This window comes from Durio zibethinus, chromosome 9 (assembly GCF_047325235.1).
Source record: "Durio zibethinus cultivar Kanyao isolate XHJ-2024 chromosome 9, ASM4732523v1, whole genome shotgun sequence".
Lineage (NCBI taxonomy): Eukaryota > Viridiplantae > Streptophyta > Magnoliopsida > Malvales > Malvaceae > Durio > Durio zibethinus.
The window spans coordinates 7,051,113-7,070,932 of record NC_143170.1 but is presented as its reverse complement, the minus strand read 5'-3'; the positions used below and the strand labels follow the sequence as shown (position 1 = coordinate 7,070,932).

General features: G+C 32.0%; 2 protein-coding genes and 1 pseudogene across 4 annotated transcripts; 1 reads left to right on the top strand and 2 right to left on the bottom strand.

The window, feature by feature from the left end:
• Positions 1 to 385: 385 nt before the first annotated feature.
• Positions 386 to 8,045, top strand: LOC111310236 (putative transcriptional regulator SLK2). Of its 2 annotated transcripts, none has more exons than XM_022909508.2 (10): positions 386 to 488; positions 1,464 to 2,235; positions 2,555 to 2,686; positions 2,894 to 2,942; positions 3,414 to 3,628; positions 3,713 to 3,781; positions 5,406 to 5,506; positions 5,899 to 5,992; positions 6,080 to 6,149; positions 6,833 to 8,045. In XM_022909508.2, the coding sequence occupies exons 2-10, from the start codon at positions 1,594 to 1,596 to the stop codon at positions 7,735 to 7,737; spliced, it is 2,277 nt and encodes a 758-aa protein (XP_022765243.2). In that variant the 5' UTR covers positions 386 to 488; positions 1,464 to 1,593; the 3' UTR covers positions 7,738 to 8,045. The 2 variants fall into 2 exon arrangements, with proteins under 2 accessions (XP_022765243.2, XP_022765232.2); XM_022909497.2 differs by having other exon boundaries at positions 1,180 to 2,235.
• Positions 8,046 to 8,256: 211 nt separating this feature from the next.
• Positions 8,257 to 11,368, bottom strand: LOC111310253 (F-box protein At4g00755-like; annotated as a pseudogene). The gene is made up of 7 exons (XR_016345121.1): positions 11,285 to 11,368; positions 11,003 to 11,072; positions 10,757 to 10,930; positions 10,030 to 10,443; positions 9,760 to 9,937; positions 9,331 to 9,449; positions 8,257 to 8,939 (listed from the first exon to the last, which is right to left on the bottom strand). The product of XR_016345121.1 is annotated as an F-box protein At4g00755-like (transcript).
• A 3,872-nt stretch (positions 11,369 to 15,240) lies between these two features.
• Positions 15,241 to 17,878, bottom strand: LOC111310229 (F-box protein PP2-A12-like). Its single transcript, XM_022909476.2, has 3 exons — positions 17,259 to 17,878; positions 16,897 to 17,015; positions 15,241 to 15,931 (listed from the first exon to the last, which is right to left on the bottom strand). Exons 1-3 carry the CDS (start codon positions 17,571 to 17,573, stop codon positions 15,517 to 15,519), a joined length of 849 nt encoding a protein of 282 aa, XP_022765211.2. The 5' UTR covers positions 17,574 to 17,878; the 3' UTR covers positions 15,241 to 15,516.
• Between the last annotated feature and the right edge of the window lie 1,942 nt (positions 17,879 to 19,820).

Here is a 19,820-nt window from a genome sequence, read left to right as displayed (position 1 = left end):
AAATATAAAATTATAATTTATATTAATATATTAATATTCTTATTTTTATAAAATTCAAACATAAAATTAACTATAATTTTATGTCATATGCCTTTTTATTTTTTATAATGTAATCGTGTTTTAAATTGTAGATCTATCAAAAATAGCATCATCCTCACGATCCGACCTTTGAGATCAACGAATAAGATCTTGCCACGTCGTTTGCGAGCTCGCGTCGCCACTGCGCTATCTAACACCGACTTCGTAGGGCTATGATTTGGGGACACGTGTCCTTGATTTCTACGGACACTTTCGGTGACATAGGGCAAAATTACCGGTGCAGCCGGTAACTCCCTCTTTGCCATTCCCGCTAGCTATATAAACACCCTCCTTAAAAACTCTCTCTACCAATTTTTTTATCAGTTTACCAAAATAAGTTATAAAAAAAAAAATCAGAAAAGAAGTAACGTTTAGCTTTTGCTTTTCTTTTTCCAGTTCGCGATTTTGAGGTTAGTAGCTTCTCTTCCTTCTTAATTAGTAATTTATTTTCTTTAATTTCTTATTAATCCTTTTTATTAGTAGTTTAATAATTTTGTGCTCGAATCTGCTTTGATCGATCTCTAAAACCAGGGAAATTTACTTTTTTTTTCTCGGAAAATTTGTTTTATTTTGAAGTGATTCCTGCTTGCTAGTTCTTGATCTTCTTGTTTAACTTGCTATAAAGTCTTTAATTAAGGTTATCTGTTGATTCTGTTGGGTTCTTATTTTTCTAATTCGAGTTCGATTACACTATGGGAGTTTCAATGCGTGTGATCAATCTTGGAATGAACTTTGATTAGTAGTTCAGTTCAAGTAGTGGGGTGATTTGATCGCTAATATGTGCTATTAAAGTGCAACAATTTTAGGTTTAGCTAGACATTCTCGGTTTAGTAGGTTGGTTCCAAAATTAGGGTTTCTTTGGTGTGTGTGTGTGTTTGTGTGTGGTGGTGGGGAGGGGGAACAGTTAAAGAAATTTCTTTCTTTAAATTGTGGGGATTAATCTTGGAAATCTCTGGGGGCTTTTTTCACAGTGTTTCCAGTCTTGGTTGATTTATCTGAATGGAATACTGTTTGAAAAGTTGAAACTTTGTTCTCTTGAAGCATGGACAATACGAATTCTAATATTTGTTATCTGCTTTCTCTATTATACATTGTTTATAGATCTCTGCATCAAATTGTTGAGGGCGTATTTATTATTAGAAAGGCCTGGCTCTGGATAGCTATTTAGACTCCAGCCACCAAGGGGCGTTGCCTCCTATGGCACCTTCTGGGGTGGCTGGTGGGTTAACCCAATCTTCCTCAAGTTCTGGAATTTTCTTCCAAGGAGATGGGCAGTCCCAGGCTGTAGTTAACTCTCGCTTGAGCTCACCTTATGAGAACTCATCTAATTCAATTCCTGGAACTGGGCGTCCTAATCTGGGTCCGGTTTCGGGGGACATGAACAGTGCGGTGTTGAACAGTGTGGCAAACTCAGGACCTAGTGTTGGGGCAAGTTCTTTAATCACAGATGCAAATTCGGCATTGTCGGGGGGTCCCCACTTGCAGAGAAGTGCTAGCAATAATACAGATTCATATATGCGCTTACCAGCATCACCCATGTCATTTTCTTCCAACAATATAAGCATGTCAGGTTCATCGGTTGTTGAAGGATCCTCTGTAGGCCAGCAAGGCACTCATCAAGACCCAAATGTACAACAAAGGCAGCAGAGTCAACAGCTGCAGCAAGGGGCCTCAAGTGCTACGTCTTTGCCCACATCACAAACTGGACAAGTTTCACTTCCCTTGGGTCCACGAGTCCCCTTGATGCAAGACCCTAGTAATCCATCCCAGGTGCAGAGGAAACCTCGATTAGATATCAAGCAAGAAGACATTCTGCAGCAGCAGGTGTTGCAACAGCTGCTGCAAAGACAGGATTCCATGCAGTTACAAGGTCGAAACCCTCAGTTACAAGCTTTGATCCAGCAGCAGAGACTTAGGCAACAGCAACAGCAACAGCAACAGTTTTTGCAGTCAATGCCACCATTTCAGAGAGCCCACTTGCAGCAGCAGCAGCAGCAGCAGCAGCAGCAGCAGCAACAACAACAACAAATGCAGTTGAGGCAGCATTTGCAACAACAGGGCATGCAGCAAGTAGCTGCAATGAAGCGTCCCTTTGATGGTGGTGTATGTGCTCGTCGGCTAATGCAATACCTGTATCACCAACGGCAAAGGCCACGTGTGAGTTAACTTTTTTATCTACTGCATCTTGTGTCTAAGTCTCTTGTATTTTAATTGGTTTCATGTAATAGTTTCAATCCTATTAAGAACGCTTTTTTTTTTTTGGAAATCTGCTCTACGTTCTTATGTCTGCTCTATTATCTTGTTAATGCAGTCATGAAGTTATCTCATTTTTAACTTAGTGTAGAAATCTACTTTATGCTCTTATGCATGTTCAATAATCATGTTGATACAGTCTTGACAATAACTCATTTTCAACTTACTAATTGCTGAGCTTCAAACTTTTATTGAATCCTGTTATGTCTACTGGATTTTGTAGGAAAATACTATTGCATACTGGAGGAAATTTGTGGCGGAGTATTATTCTCCTCGTGCAAAGAAAAGGTGGTGTTTATCACGATATGATAATGTTGGGAGTCATGCACTTGGTGTTTTCCCTCAAGCAGCTATGGTTAGTCTTTGTGCTTGATCTCTCTAATTTGTAACATGAGAAAATTATCTTTCTATCATGAAGTTTAGGCCTTTCTGTCAGATTGTTTGCATTGCTTTGGTAATTTTGCATGCATTTTTTGTATGAATAATACTATTCATCACTTTGCTTCTTAAATTATATGCTTGTCTTCTATTGTGTAAATTCTTTCTTTCATATAAATTTCAGGATGCTTGGCAGTGTGACATATGCAGGTCTAAGTCTGGAAGGGGGTTTGGTAAGAGATTTATGAGCATTAACTTTGTTTTAGAGTGAATAATTTTTTTAGTTGATTTTTGTAGGAATTACTTTTTATAAATAGGGTATGTGAAAAAGATGTTCCTCAGTCTGTGCTTGTTAGAGAATGCAATTTGCAGTAAAATTTCATTACTTTCTTTTGTTTGATTTTCAGTTTTATCTCCTTAAGACTTCCATGATCATAGAATATCTTTTTTCTCTCTCTATATTGACATACTGGATTGAAGAGGGAAATGCTTTAAATACCAATTGCTTGAAATTAGTATGTACTGTTTCATAGCATTCTCTGTATCCATGGACTCCATTATTAATAACCATAGTTTGTCTCTTTAGTTTTGGAAAATATGCCCTGTGCCTGCAGCTTTGATCTATTTTTTTCTCTTCAAAAGTCACCTATAATTGTTCTTGCATCTTATCGCCTGACTGCTTGATTTTGACTAACGAATTACAGAGGCAACTTTTGAAGTACTCCCCAGACTTAATGAAATCAAATTTGGCAGTGGCGTAATGGATGAGCTTCTGTTTCTGGACTTGCCTCATGAGTGTAGATTTCCTTCTGGAATAATGATGTTGGAGTATGGAAAAGCAGTTCAGGAGAGTGTATATGAGCAGCTTAGAGTTGTTCGTGAGGGTCAGCTTCGCATCATATTCACTCAGGACTTAAAGGTTAACAGAAAAGCTGTTTAAAATTTTGCAGTTGTTATTGCTGTAATCTAGGGAATAACCTATTGGGCACTTTCACTTTTACAGATATTGTCTTGGGAGTTTTGTGCGCGTAGACATGAAGAACTTTTTCCTCGTCGTTTAGTTGCACCTCAGGTACTAAAATTTGCACCTTGAACTTCTTATTGATGATTCTTGTTTTAACATACACTCTCATTCCTTTTCTATTTCTTTTGGAGTCAGAGTTTAATTTTATTGCTATAATAAATGTTACCTTGAAATTGGGTTAATTTATATCCCTTAAGATAAATTCTCTTTTCTTTTGGTAGATAACAAGATGGGTGCTTGTGCTAGATATTATTATTGTCTTATGGGACAAACAGTTGTCGTTGAGTTCATAAACGAAGAAGAAAAATTGTATAAGCAAGACAATTGGAAGTTGTTAACAATGGCCAACATCTTTACTCATATAATCTATGAGGGACGTTATTACACCCTTGCCTTGTTTTCTTTGCTTGGGCTTCTTTAGTTGGGTTTGCCTAGCTTTAATTCCAAATTGATGTGGAACAAGTAGGGAAAGAGATAGAAATAAAAATTTGGAGGGAAAATAAAGAAAAAAAATAGACGGAACAATAGGGAGGAATAGAGGAAATCAAGGGAGTAAAAACAGAACTAGGAGAGAAAGCCAAAAAGAATTAATAGAGGGAGAAAATCTCAATAATCAATATCTAAAAATCTCAATATTCATCCTCCAAAACCTAATAGAAGCTAAAATAATGTATGTATTTATAACTAAACCGAGAACCCTAATAAAATGAAAAAATATCAAACATAACCCTAAAATTCTAATACTTGGAAAAGAAATAAAATACAATTAATATAAAATAACCTAAATATATTTAAAGATTAAAATAAAGTCTTCGATTACATAACCCCTCAACTAACATATTTCCATCCTTCATCATAAATGTTGTTGGGTAAACTGGGAAACTGTCTCCTTTAGGGATGAAATACATAGGGCAATCTTTTCATGTAAGTTGTGGAAGGAATCTATTGTTTCAGAAGTGATCGATACCAATTGTTGGCCATGTAAGGGATCTATGAAACAAGAAAGACATATACATTCAGCATGGAGGTACTTAAATTTGTATGAAAGGGAAATGGAGGAGTTTGAAGTTTTTAGCAGTGTGTTTGGTTATCTGAAGGTAAAAGATAGTAGAGTAAATGAGTTGAAAGGTGAGAAGAGCAGAGTTAACAAGTTGTATGGAATGGAGAGGAGAGTAGAGTAGAGTAAAATAGAGAGTTTATGTGCTATTACATTGCATCTTTATTTAATATCATTACTTGAATAGAAAATTCAAGCAAAGTATAGTAAACAAGAAAATTTAAACAAGGTAAGATAAACCCTTTACTCGATTTCACTGTGCCCTCTTTTATTCCTGTTCTGTCCAAAAACACCGTAAATGTGGTTCTGAATCTGTTGATTATGTCGGGGAGAATTGTTTTTGTTGCCCAAAATAGTGTTATCCACTTGACATGCACTTTCATAAGGAGTGACCCAAAAGATGTAAATTGTTTTTGTTGCTTGCATTTTAATCCTTTTAATCTCTAAAATTGCATTCATTTGTTATGTGGAAGAGGTTTTTTTTTTTTAATTATTCTCTCTTTGCTTGAAACACTTTGTAAGCTACATATTGGTTTGCCATTCCCTGATCATATCTTTTTTTTGTTTAAGTTCTTTAAAGTCACCTGATATAACATGAACTTGTAAATCACACAGGTAAACCAGTTACTTCAGGTGGCACAAAAATGCCAGAGCACAATTTCTGAAGGTGGATCTGAGGGGGTTTCTCAGCAGGACTTGCAAACAAACAGCAATATGTGAGTTAATTATAAAAATGTCAAATTCTTTTTTATTCCATTAATTGGTGTTACTTATCCAGTTCTTTGGGTTAGAGCTATTAAGATTTTAAGCTGATAAGTTGCTCCAGGTCACTACTTGAGAAACCTTGGAAGTATGTTTTTCGGATTTTTACCCTCCTTGCTCCTTGAGTGCAATTAAGCCAGAGGGGCACAACGCAAAAAGTGATTTTGCGGGGTCTTGAAATAGTAGTTTTGGTTTTAGCTGAGCTTTTAGTTTTGGAGCTTAGACTGGATATTTTTTAAATTAGTGAAGGTTTTACCGAGTACTTTATTTTTGGTTTGCATGTTACTCAAATCTATTACCTGGTCATTAGGATTTTGCTATTGCAACATTGATTGCTTTCTCTCAGGGTCCTGACAGCTGGACGACAGCTTGTGAAGAGTTTGGAGTTGCAATCGCTGAATGACTTGGGTTTTTCAAAAAGATATGTGAGATGTTTGCAGGTACAGTTTTATCTTTGTGCATTTAAATTCCGGTAAATAAATATTCTTTTTTGAGTTTCCTTAAAGTTTTTGCATAATCTGCTATAGATTGCCGAGGTTGTTAACAGCATGAAGGATCTTATAGATTTTTGTCGAGAACACAAGGTTGGGCCAATTGGTAAGTTGTACCGTTTGCCTTACTGACCTCTGACTGTTTGATAGTTTTTCTTTTGTTCATCACATATGCTGGTCGCAATCATGAAATTGCATTATATTAGGTAACTGCTCTAACTCTGATATTCTTCTCTCATTCTTTTTAAGAAAATAAAATAATTCCAAACTTGTTCTATTTGATTGGCTGGTATTTAGTCAAGACATATTCATGAAGGAGTAAAGCCTTTTTATGTGGCATGAGAATGATCTTCAGTTGCTTCATGCTAGTACTTCATTTTTGTGTTTTAGAAAAATCTTCATCAGCCTAGTAAAGATTGTGGACATTGTCTGTTTACTGTTCCCCCTATTAGGGACAATGTTTGCATGATTTGTTTTTACTGGGAGTTTTTGGATATTCTTTTGTTTTCTTCCCCGATTCTTTCACAATGAACTCCTTGCCCCTTCTGTTTTCATGAGTTTGAAATTTATAATCCTTTGAAAAAAAAAAAAAAAAACTGTTAGAAGGAAATTACTCTCTTATATTTTCAATCTCCATATCTGTGGATTTTTTATCTGCTAAAATTTTGGTGGTTCTTATGCTTGATCCACTTATTGGTTTGGGACTGCAGTTTAGTTTTTGTGAATTGAGAGAAAAACATCATAGCTTTCATACTTACCATCCGTTTGCTTATGACACCATATTTGCAGAGGGCTTAAAAAACTATCCTCGACATGCCAATGCTGCCAAACTCCACATGCAAAAAATGCAGGAAATAGAGCAGCTAGCAAATGTTCAGGGTCTGCCAACTGACAGGAATACCCTCAATAAGCTGATGGCATTGCATCCTGGAATAAATAATCCACTGGGCAACAATCATCATATGGCTGGTCAAGGAACTTTAAGTGGTTCAGCACAAGCTGCTTTGGCACTTACTAACTTCCAGAATCTTCTTATGAGGCAGAATTCAATGAATTCAAACCCTAATTCACTTCATCAGGAAGCTTCATCTTCCTTCAATAATTCTAACCAGAGTCCATCTTCAAATTTCCAAGGGCCTGCTACCTTGTTATCTGCATCCATGCAGACCCTGCCTGTTAGTGGCTTATCAAGTCCCCATTTTCCAGCTCAGCAGGAGCAACTGCTGCAGCATACATCGAGCGCTAATAACTTAATCCAACAGAACCATCCACAGTCCTCTCAGGGTAACCAGGCTTTACAACAACAAATGATCCAACAGTTTCTCCATGAGATGTCTAATAACAATACGGGAGTTCAACAGCAGTCACTGAGTGAGCAGAATGTGAATGGGAGTGTGGGAAGAAATGGAGTTGGCCTTGGAAACAACAACACTGCTCCGGCTGCAGCTACCTCTAATGTGTCAGGAAGTGTTGCAGGGCCTGCATCGAGTCGAAGCAACAGTTTTAAAGTTGCTTCAAACAGTGACACTGTGGCAGCTGGTGACAACAATGGATTCAACCAGAGAGCACCTGATTTACCTCAGAATCTCCATCTGCAGGATGATATAGTTCCGGATATAGCTCATGAGTTTGCGGAAAATGGGTTCTTTAACAGTGACCTTGACGATAATATGGGTTATGTCTGGAAGGCATGACTAATATACTTTGGCCCGATTAATAGCTTCTGTTGGGTGAGCATTGGGCAAATCGTTGTACAGTATGTTTGAAAGAGCTGCCCTTTTTCTTCTCTATTTTTTTCCTTTCTTTGTAGCCCTCTCTAATTTTGCATTGTTGTGACATCACTTTCTTTGTGCTTCAGTAGGTATTTAGTTATCTTTTTTCCTTTATTTTATTTTTTTTAAGGTCTTCTCGTTTTCAAGTCTTGCAAGTGTAATCTATTGGACGAACTTGAGAACAGATTCAGTCTCTTACTAATATGATATTTACATGTTTCACTGGCCACTTTTATGATTAAAATTAGTGATCTTAGCCAGCTAGAAGGTGTAAAAACCAGAGCAAAACAAGCATCTTATTGTTGGACTTTGCAGAACAAATGCCAGATGCATTTCTATTGCCATGATTTTGACCAATAATGTAAATGTGAGGCACTAATTTAGATTGCAAACCATTTCAGCAAAATATTGTGATGGGAGGCAAAAAAATCCAGAGGCAGCTTGCTACAAATCAATAGGTTCTAGACCAACTTGTTTATCCTCCGTGGTTGACTAAAAGCGTTACTGTCTACCACGCTAAAGTCCAAATTAAAATACTCATTAAATTTGACACTAAAGTAGATTCAAAGCTGACATTTTGCTCCATGGCTCAATTACATCGCTTAGGCAACAAAATGACAAATAGAACTGGAAATTCACTCAGTGAAGTGTGAACCGACTACATCAGACATAGGCTAGTGTGTAACTTTGATACAAATATCCAGTCAGTTTCTGCTGCACTATCTTCTTATTTGGAGGAACAAAATCTGATGTCAGGTCAACAGAAATTGAGAACCATTCTGCCACATTGTGGGAGGAAAAAGAGGAAACAGTAACTGTCATGAACTATTTTCAGGGTACAGCAGAGGGCCGGTCATCAGCATCTTTAGTACCAGCTGCCCCAGCCCGACGTAGTGGATTTACTATCATTTGTTCCCAACCTCTTGTGCCTCTCTGTATTAATCTTCTAGTGAATTTACGGAAAACGGGAAGATGCACCATTATCCCCTTCAGGTGACCCTGTGGAATGCATGCAATTTTCTGTTTCAGGCATGTATTTCAAAGCACACCTCCCTGTGGCATCAAGTATCTCTATATCGAATCTTGGTGAAAGTGGCCGCCCAACAATTTGAACATGGGATATACTGCACAAGGTCAATCAATTTTACATATTCAGAAATACATATTCTAACTTGATTATGTCTAAAACAAATCAGGATTTTCAATTTACATTTCAATGAAGAAAAGCAGTGATATCCTGGGTCTTGATTGATAGTTAATTCAGGGCAGTTTCTAAAATTGGCCATGCTTCAATTAAAATGTAAAAGTACAGCTTAAAAAAATTTCTTCATTGAAAGAAGTACGAATCAATATGCGCCTTTTCAGCTAACTTAACATACTGACAAAAAAATGAAGCTACCAATTTGTTATTCTGATGCCTTAGCTAGCAGTTTCTAGCATGTTAATGATTGGGAAAAACCTTGGTCATGTCTCTGGACTCTACCCTATATAATATAATGTTAAAGAGAGAGAAACCATATATAATATAAACCATCCATTTCTTGTCTCTGGAATCTACCCAGCAACTCAACTTGCAAGAATCCTCCAATGCAAAGAACAGGCTCTGGTAGCTTGAATTTTTGCAAGCAGTTTTCCTGTCGATAAGTTATTAGAGCTGTTTATTTGAACTTTAAAGAGATAAAGAAAAATAAAAATTCCATATAATTCTCAGCAATGGAGGTGCTACCTTGTATTATAGCCAAATCATTTCATCCAAGAGAGAGAGAGAGAGAGAGAGAGAGAAATAGGGGGAATAAACAGGAAAAAGAGAAATAAAAAAAAAAAAAAAAGCTTGATCATTGTATCCTAATGAGTCCAAAAACAGAAGATAATGCCCCTTGAATTTCCTTTCCCCAACTGAACATCAAATGAAAGCCAATTGTAGCTGGTTGACACTAAGCTCACCTGAGCCATTGGAAATTCTAGTGAAATATACGTCCATATAAACTTGTTATCTGCCAATCCATGACTAGACGTTGAACTATCTGTCGTGTCACTCTGCAACTCCTCAAGTAACCTTGGATGACCCACTCTAAATCTGACAGCCTTAGGTGCATATATAGGGAACCAAACTGAAAATAAGCTGATATGCAAACATAATTCTGTCAGTTATAAAAGTTTCACTATAGGCAAGGGGAATACACAGGATATGAGTACAGACAAGTAGAATTAAACCTTGGAATGGCCGAACATGGATTTCTGTAACAAGACACATCTTGGCCTTCAGCTTATAAATTAAAGTCTCAGCGACAGCAGGATCATTTTGCCCTTGACTTGACCAGTATGATGCTGTATTTTCTATGTTATCTTGTGGCTCCAAAGTATTATGGATGCTTTCTTCAGGGTAATTATCCGTGCTGGATGCACTAATGGCCTCTGATATGCAATCTTTTCTTGTGAAAGGACTAAGGGCACGAGCCAAAAAGGCATAGACTCTATGATTCCTCCTTAGATATTCCAACTCGAAATGATCATGCTGTTTATGTTTTACAGGATATATCAAATTATTCACCTCAATGGTGTGAGCAACACCAGAAATTTAAGGTAACAATTTCATGCAAAGCTGCTTACAAAGACCGTTCGCAATCACTGCATGAAAAATAAAAATTATCATATCAATACTGTTAAAGAAAAGCACATAGTGGTATGAACCACGCACACTTAACCAAGCTTAAAATGAAGTTGTAAATATACTGCATCAAACTAACGTCAAAAATTGCACATAATTAATCCTACTTTGGAAGTTTAACTCAATCAAGGCATGGTTATGATGCACTTAAAGCTGAAATATACAGCCAAAGTTACCAGCCGTGACAAGATAGGCTAACAACAGTTTAATGGGAAATAAAAAAAGGGAAAACTGAGCATGAACCCAATAATAGTTACAGCACGATTTCATTACCAAATTGGCGCCAAGAACTGGAAACCAAGCAAACCCTGACGAGATCAGCAGGGTTATCCAGAAGCAAGAAAATCTTCATAGACATGTCAGGTCCAAGCAATTGTATAAAATTGCCACAATTATCCATTTTGGATCCTTTATTTATAGATCTAAAACTTTGAAGCTTCAGCAATACTGCATAACAACAAAAGACCACCCATAAAGTGTAAAAAACTGCTTAGGCAATGATTAGAAAGATTCAATTACCAAGCATGGAATGGACAATCGTTCTTCTGGGTTTTCATTGAGATCAATCATGGCAAATTCGTTACCCTATCTGAAACAGAGTGAAAACCAATCACAGGCAAGATAAAACAGAACATTACAGGAAATAGCCACCCATGATATCTTCCAAGATCGTTAAAGGAGACCGACTTGAGGCAAAGAAAATGAAAGGAATCATTAGCTTATGCAAGCATATATATATCAGATGTAATGATGTAAACTCTAACTCAAAAGTGTACAGAAAGGAGATGAAAGGAAAAGTACCCTTTTTTGCAGAGAGAGAGAGAAGCGATCGATCCAAAGCAAAGCTAAAAGGAAAAGAGAAACATCAAAGACAGAAAATGAAGCGTTTTTCCACCACCATTGCTGTTAAGATTTTAACATCCGCGAAGACAGAGCGAGAAGACCACAGACTGGACTTGAATTTGAATTGGAAGTACCGAAAGCCCAACAAATAATAATATTCTGGACCTGCCACTGCCTTGAAAGACTTGTCCTGATGATATTTTTGGAGTACAAAATCTTTTTTATCTCCTATTTTTCTGGGGTTTTTTAATTTTTCATCATGATATTCCTTTTTTGCCTCTGTATTATACTAGATTTTTGCCCCTGGGCTGATAACTTTTTGTCAAATTTTATTTTAATATATTTATCGCTATTTTTTTATAAAAAAAATGTACTTATTATTTATGTTAAGTAATAAATATATTTTATATAGTAATTTCATTGGAGATTACTTTTATGGTATTGATTTATAGTAATTTAATATGTAATTTAATAGGCTGTTATAGTAATTTTTATAAAATACTACATATAAATTTTTCATGAAACAATGATAATAATATTTTCATATTTTCATATATAGTTAAATTTATATCTTATTAAAATTTAATATATAATTTGATATGAATATTATAATAATTATAATTAATTTATAGTAATAATGATTAATCATAATAGAAGGTCATTTTCATAATAATTATAGAATGAAGTATTATAATAATTTTGATTAATTATGTTAGGAGGTTTATTTTTGTAATTCTAATAGGAAAGTATTATAATAATTTTGATTAATTATAAAAAAAAAATATTATAGTAAATTTGGACACGTGGCAATTACTAATCAATTAATTAGAAAAGCATTATAATAAATTTCTAATGAGATTACGTTAATATATTATATAGATTTATTTTATTATAATAATTTAATATGTAATTAAATTTTATATAATTTTCATAAAAGCAACTGCATTTAATAATTTAGTATATAATTAATTTTATTTTATGACAAAATTTAATAAACAATTTAATAAGGATATTATAGGAAACTTCAAACTGAATGCCACATGTCATTATGTAATTACAATAGGTGAGCCATTATAGTAATTTTGGTAAATTAAGATAGGAAGGCATTTTCATAATTATGATAAAAAATATTATAATAATTTTAACTGATTATGGGATTAAGGATGTTATTGTACTTTTAGATATGTGTCAAACAATTATCAAACAACTAGAGGGTTGAATAGTAATTTTGAAAGGAATTACTTTTAATTATAATTGCTCAATTACGGTAAAGAAAGTATTTTTTGAAATTATGATAAAAAAATATTATGATAATTTTGATTAATTATAATAAAAAGAGTATATAATAATTTTAGTCGATCATAGAGCAAGGGTATTATTATGCTTTTCGATATATGTCAAATAATGATCAAGTAATTCTTAGGATAATATAGTAATTTTTAAGGAATTATTTTAATAATAATAATAATAATATAGATGAAAGGGTTAAAAATTGATTGTTGCATTATAGGTATGATACAAGGCTATTATTGCTCTTGAAATAAAAAAAAAAAAAAATGTGATACTATGTGACAAATGATAATAAAGAATGGAATTTGCTTCCTTCCCCACCGTAAATACCTACATAATAATATTCATATGTTGAAACATATAGTAGCAAGTATCTATATGTATATTGCAAATAATCTCCTAGAAAATGACCAAATTACCCTTTTATGGTTTATAAGAATTTGACATTTAACTAAATTGACTATTATACTCTCATATTATAATTATAAAAATATCCCTACTTTTATAATTATTTACCATATTATCTCATATTATAATTACAAAAATACTCTTCTCTTAAATTAACTATTATGTCTTCATACCATAATTATAAAAATACTCATTCTTTAATAATTATTTATTATAAAACCTTATACCATAATTATGAAAATACTCATTTCTTATTATTGACTAAAATTACTATAATATCCTCTTATCATATTACAAAAATATATTTTTCTCATAATTGATCAAAATTACTATAATACCCATTTTATCATAATTACAAAATTACCTTTATGAATGTTTAATAGGAAGTTGATATGTGGCACTTTGTTTCAAAATCAACATATATTAAAATAATTCCTTTGATAATTTTTACAATAATCCTTTATTTATTTGATATGATGTCGATAAATTTATTACAATATTTTTCTGTCATAATTACTAAAATACTTATTTTCTTATAATTAGTTAAAATTATTATAATATCTTTCTATTGTAATTAGAGAAATACTCCTTTTAATATTATTGATTAAAATTACTACTACAATGCCCTCCTATTAAAATTATGAAAATACCATTACCATAATTGGTCAAAAATTACTATAATGTCTCTTATATTATAGTTATGAAAATACTTTTATGAATACTTCATAGGAGGATGATATGTGATATTTTATTTCAAATTTATTATAAGACCTCTATTAAATTATATATTAAATTTTAACATAATATAAAATTAATCACATATTAAATTATTAAAATATCATTATAATTGTTTTATAAAAATTTGACATGTGATATTTTATTTAAAAATTATTATAATACCCCTATTAAATTATATATGAAATTTTAACATAATATAAAACTAACTACATAGTAAATTAGTAAAATACCCTTGCCATTACTTCATAAAAATTTGACAAAGTGAAATTTTGTTTGAAATTTACTATAATCTCCTATTAAATTACTTATTAAATGTTAAATAACATATCTTAAAATAATTTTCATAGAAATTACTATAACACCCCTTTTGTTTATTTAATATGATTTTGATATGTATCTAAATTTAACATAATACTTTTTTACCATAATTACAGAAATATCTCTCTTCTCATAATTAGCCAAAATTATTATGATACCCTTCTATCATAATTATAAAAATATCCCTCTAACTATGATTGATCAAAATTACTATAATACAATATTACTATAATTACAAAAGTACCTTTGTTATCATATTTGGTCAAAATTATTATAATACTTCGATATCATACATACAAAAATATTCTTGGTACTATAATTAAATAAAATTACTATAATACCTTTTATATTATGATTATTTAAATGTTCATTTGAGTGTTTCATAAGAAGTTGATATTTAATATTTTATTTTAAAATTATTAAAATACTCTTATTAAATTACGTATTAAATTTTAATATATTATAAAATTAATTACATATTAAATTACTAAAATTTTTTTACCATTGCTTTATAAAATTTGACATGATTTTTTATTAAAAATAATTAAAACAAAATAATTAAGTGAGATAAATAATTATAATTTTATTAAAATAAAAAATTAAATAATTTGTATTTTAAAATAAAAAAAATTAATCCTAACCTAGTGGAGACCGCATACTAGTACTAAATGAAAGAAACTTTCCACCAGAAAATAATGAAAGACAAAAGTCAGTCATCCTCAAGATCATGATGGTTAGACTAGAAAAAGCATATAATGTTTGATGTTTCTTTCAGCAAATTTACTCTTGCAGCTCGAATGAATAGCCACAGCTGTAAGTCAAGCCCATCCAATCCTTTTGGTGGGGTCAGGCCTTCATTCTCTAGATAAGAATGCCAAAGTGGCCAATTGTTCCTGACCACTAACAATGACACTGACCCAATGGGTCCAGTTCAAATCCAATCCCCTATAGTTATCCCAGGAAAACAATTCACATTTGTACAACTGAACAAACAAGTATTGGGATCCTTCTTTTTATCTTGAGAATTTGATTTTATTTTATTTTTGTCATGCTATAAACAGGTTCAATTTTACGATGTGGGATTTAATAAAACAGAGCATTCAATTTAAAGACGTAACAACATTCACTCAACAAAAGAACCAAAAAAAAAAAAGACATTGTAGCATCCAATAAGAGAGCTTATATTTTCAACGAACAAGATTTAACCCACCAAACACAATTATTCTCAAATTTACTGTACAAAGAGAGTAAAACAAAAGATCATCGAGTTAAAAGGACATTTTAAAACAAAAAAAGGAGCAAATTATAAGTTTGTGGACAAAAAAAAAAAAAAAAAGGCAAGACACGTTCTGTTTGAACTCCACAATTTTCATACAACATATATTCAATTAGCTAGAATCATCTGCAAGCCTACTAGATAACAACCTAAAACTTGATTAATTCAATCTCTGCCTAAACTCACTGGGGTATGTCAACACAGAATCTACGGAAAGACCTCCTTTTGTATGTGTACAGTCGATCTGCATCATTGAAAATTTGATTTTTGTTGGAGAATTTGAATTCTCAATCACAAAATCACCCACATGATAATGAACCCATTTCCCTGGCTCATACAGGAAACATTCTGATGAGGCTTGCTGGCCATTGGATGTTGAAAGTTGAAATCGGACGGGCTTGATATTCCAGCCATGAACCTGGTCAAGGTTACAGACGCGTCGGCCAAATCTTTTTGAGGCTTTGCCTAGCTGCAGCCTGAAGAATAGACTATAGGTTCCAGGAGGAAATTCAAACTCTAATTCTCCAACCACTTCAAACCACCAAATTTGTTGAAGATATGCCACTGTATCGAACCTACACGTCAAAAGAAAACTGTTATTGCATTGTTTTTTTTTTTTTTTTTTTTTGATACAAAAGAGATTAAAAAAATCATAATTATTGAAATTTATCTCTTAAAAATTAACTACATAAAAGTTAAAGCTTTGGATTCATTGTCCCGTTTTTCATATGTCGAATTTCATGGAGTAAAAAGCTAGCACTAAAGTTGACAATATTGGAAGTGAATATATTTCCCAGGTTGGGGCCTCTTTTGCTTCTAAAACAAGACAATGTTAATTGTACAAGCTTTTAGGGATTAATAAAAGAATTATATTTGATGTTCTGTCATTTATATATTATCAGTAAATAAAATAATATTATCTCATTAATAAAGTTAATTAGATGTTAATGAACAAAATTTTTAAAAAATATTAATTTTTAGATATTTATTTTAAAAATTAATATTTATTCATTAAAAATATAATATTATTTAATTTACTTACAATATATAAAATTTATATACTAACAATACACTAAATATAAACTTTTAATAAAATGTATCCCTCATAAGTTTCATTAGGCTAGGCATCTACTCTGGAAAAAATATAATGACAAATCGAATACTTAAAAGACAAGGCAAGTAATCGCATATAAATGGAAGAAAAATCTTTCTCAGCATATATATTCTAAGCCATCCAATTTGGTTTAGTCTTTTCCAGCCATAGACTCTCAACTGCAAGTTGTAAGTGCTTTCACATGAGGAAAAAACTTATCGGAAAATCTAGATGGCTAGTTGCATCACATCCAGAAACAAAGATTTTTTTTTTAGCTAAAATGGCAGGGCAAAATATATAGCAGCGGCCCCTTGACGACAACATATTCCAATTATATCAATGTTTCAATTGCGCTGATATGTCATTTTCCATGGAGAAAAAAGCAAAAGAAAAGAATCATATAACCACTACAAAAGGAAAAAGGAGAAACGTCAATGTATTATTTACCTGGATTCTTCGGCTGGAATGTGATTCCAATACCTCCGATCATCTATCCCTGTTATTTTCAGTGCCTTGGCGGATACTGACAAGCAAAGCTTACCGCTACTTTTATCCAACCACACTTCCTACAGTTGAAATTGGAAACAGAAAAATAAGAAATAACAATTGAAATCATAGTGGGATTAATTAGAATATACATATATATATATATATATAATAGTAGTCAAGAATCAAATCTCAAAATCCTTTGCATGTCTAATTATATCAAATCTCAAAGTTTGTGATCAGAATTCAACTGAAAACTAGTCTTTTTTTTCTTCTTTTTGATTGGTGGTTGATGATCTTGCAAATAAGAGAAAGAAAGCTACCTTGGTGCCACCATCAAAACGATTGGGTCTGCACAGTCTAGCATAAGTCTCTTTCTTGCTCAAAGACTCTGGACTTTGACCAAGAACTTTCAGAACCAGATACCTGTAGTTTGGTGGCAGCTTTGTTTCCCATACAAAATCAGCCAAAGAGGCTCCACGAAAAACCCTGTTCAAGCTCGCTAATTTGCATATCTCTGGTGGATCCAAGTACATAAAAATTGATGATATACAACTTTCTGGCACGTCATCAAGACCGGGTTTCAATGGAAAACCCCTTTGCGCATCTGCTCCAAGACCAGAAACACCAGCCCCCATTAAAAAAAAGACAGAAAATTCAAGAAAAATAAAGCAAGATTTGATTTGTTTCAAGAAAGGGTTTAAAGGTAAAGGAGAAGATGGTAAATGATGTAGGAAACAGGGGGAGAAATCGAAGAAGATGTCACCATTTTCTTCATTTTCAAGGAAGAGAGAAGGGCGTTTCTTTCTTGGGCTTTCAACAAAAGGATGGAGTCTTTGTTCTTTCAGAAAAGAGATAAAGTGACTAATAATAGTAAATATTCTTCCACTTGACAAAGGGAAAAGGGGATGTAATATAAGTGTGCATGGAATACATTTTGTCTTTGGTTTGGAATAATAGCATGTACATATACGTTTTCCGTACGCCATTTTTTGTGGCTTCAGGAAAAAACTAGCGGATCCATAGAAATGCAATAGCTAAATTGGTTCAGACCTTGGAATAATTAGACCTATTAATTATTAATTCTAAACACGACATAATAAGATAATATAAAAATAATATAATTTAAAATTTTAATAAAAATATATATATTTTATTTTTAATTGTCAATATAGATTGAATATAATAATTTTTATGTTTTATATATTTTTAACATGAAAAGAACATAATATAAATATACAAATTATTAATTATTAAAATAATTAACATTTTGTTTTTGCGCTTTTAGGTTGATTTTTTTTTTCTATTCTTTTGCAATGGGAACCAAGACAATTATTGAAGTTGTTTTGGTAGTTTATACTTGCAACTAGAATTTGTTCATGACATCAGTGTATAATTTTAATTAAATTGTAGTGTATTTTATTTTGGAGATAAGTCAAGCACAGGAAATTTTAACATTCATTTAATTAATTTACAGATAAAAAATAAGACAATATCATTATGTCTCAAATCGAAACTCAAACTCTAAACTCGTGTGATTTCAAGATTAAAAAATATACTCATTCATATCTTATATCAATCTAATATAAAAAATGGTGCATAAACATTTTAGATTGCAAGGCTTGCCGTTCAGTACGTTGCAAAATCGAAAGAGCACAATAAATATTTAAAGAAGGGCCAACAAAAGAATAATACAGAAAAATTTAAGTGTTTGAAAAGTAAAAATCTTGAGTTAAGTTGATATGAGACGTGAAAAAATTCATTCTCGTGTTTTGAAATTGCACAAGCTTGAAATTTAAGTCTGAGCCTTTGACAATTATACAAGCTAAATTGATGTCAAATTAAGCAACAAAATACATAACCAAAATCTATAGTTAAACTCTCGATTTTTTAATAAAATTATTAATATCAATAGAGAATATATTATAATTATAATCAAATATTACATCTTATATAATAGATTATTAAATTAAATTAACAGTCAAATCAACAAATCAAGAAACATACAATAATTGAAAAAATTCAACACAAAATTACCTTAAACATATGAGATTTAAATATAAAATCTGTTTTTTTTTTTTTTTTTTATAAATAATCTTAAAGTTGCACTTCTTCACATTAATATGTTGCCTTTATAATTTTATCTTCAAAATATTTTTCATAAAAATTAAAATCAAATTAATTAAAAAAAAAACTTCTTTGACCAATTGAACTAAATTTTTATGAATATTAACATTAGATTTGACGATTCGTATATTCATGTTGTATAAAATATTAAAAATTATATTTTTATATCATATTTTATATGAAATTATATATTACAATTCGTGTTAATATGAGAATATTAAATATATTTTTTAATTTTATTAAATTTATATATAATTTTTGATAAAATTTTAAATCATATCACATTTATATTTTTTTTATTATATTCATATTATATCATTATATATTTTAAAGTTTTAAGACTAATTAAAATGTCTTCTTTACCGTCAAAGCAAGATCTCATTAACGGCTAAAGTAATACTCGTTAAAAAAACGCAATATACATAGGGATAACGTGGGTGCGTTTCATTTCTTGCCAATGCCTGGCAAGGGGCATTGGCCGGTGACTTCGGCAGGTAGGTAATCTTTCAGCAACTGATGATACCCTCCTTATCATTAAAGTCCAAAAACTCATAAAAAAGGCTCACCTAACAAGATTTAGTTATTATAATATTTTAATTCCTTTTGAACACGAAATTATTAAACCACCACAAAATTAGTCATTAGGCCTGGTTGTGCACATGCACCAATATTTAAATAATCCCAAGTTTTTCTCACATGGTTCTTCTAATAATAATCTAGATTAAAAAAAAAAAAAATCAAATAATGGATTCAACTGC

What these genes read in the sequence shown, in the direction of transcription:
- LOC111310236 (XM_022909497.2), top strand. Translation starts at nt 1,276, where the DNA reads ATGGCACCTTCTGGGGTGGCTGGTGGGTTAACCCAATCTTCCTCAAGT. An exon ending in TAAGTCTGGAAGGGGGTTTG is followed by an intron (nt 2,943 to 3,413) that starts GTAAGAGATTTA and finishes AACGAATTACAG; the next exon opens with AGGCAACTTTTGAAGTACTC. An exon ending in GATATGTGAGATGTTTGCAG is followed by an intron (nt 5,993 to 6,079) that starts GTACAGTTTTAT and finishes AATCTGCTATAG; the next exon opens with ATTGCCGAGGTTGTTAACAG.
- LOC111310229 (XM_022909476.2), bottom strand. Translation starts at nt 17,573, where the DNA reads ATGGGGGCTGGTGTTTCTGGTCTTGGAGCAGATGCGCAAAGGGGTTTT. An exon ending in GTTTTGATGGTGGCACCAAG is followed by an intron (nt 17,016 to 17,258) that starts GTAGCTTTCTTT and finishes TTTCAACTGTAG; the next exon opens with GAAGTGTGGTTGGATAAAAG. An exon ending in ATTCCAGCCGAAGAATCCAG is followed by an intron (nt 15,932 to 16,896) that starts GTAAATAATACA and finishes TTTGACGTGTAG; the next exon opens with GTTCGATACAGTGGCATATC.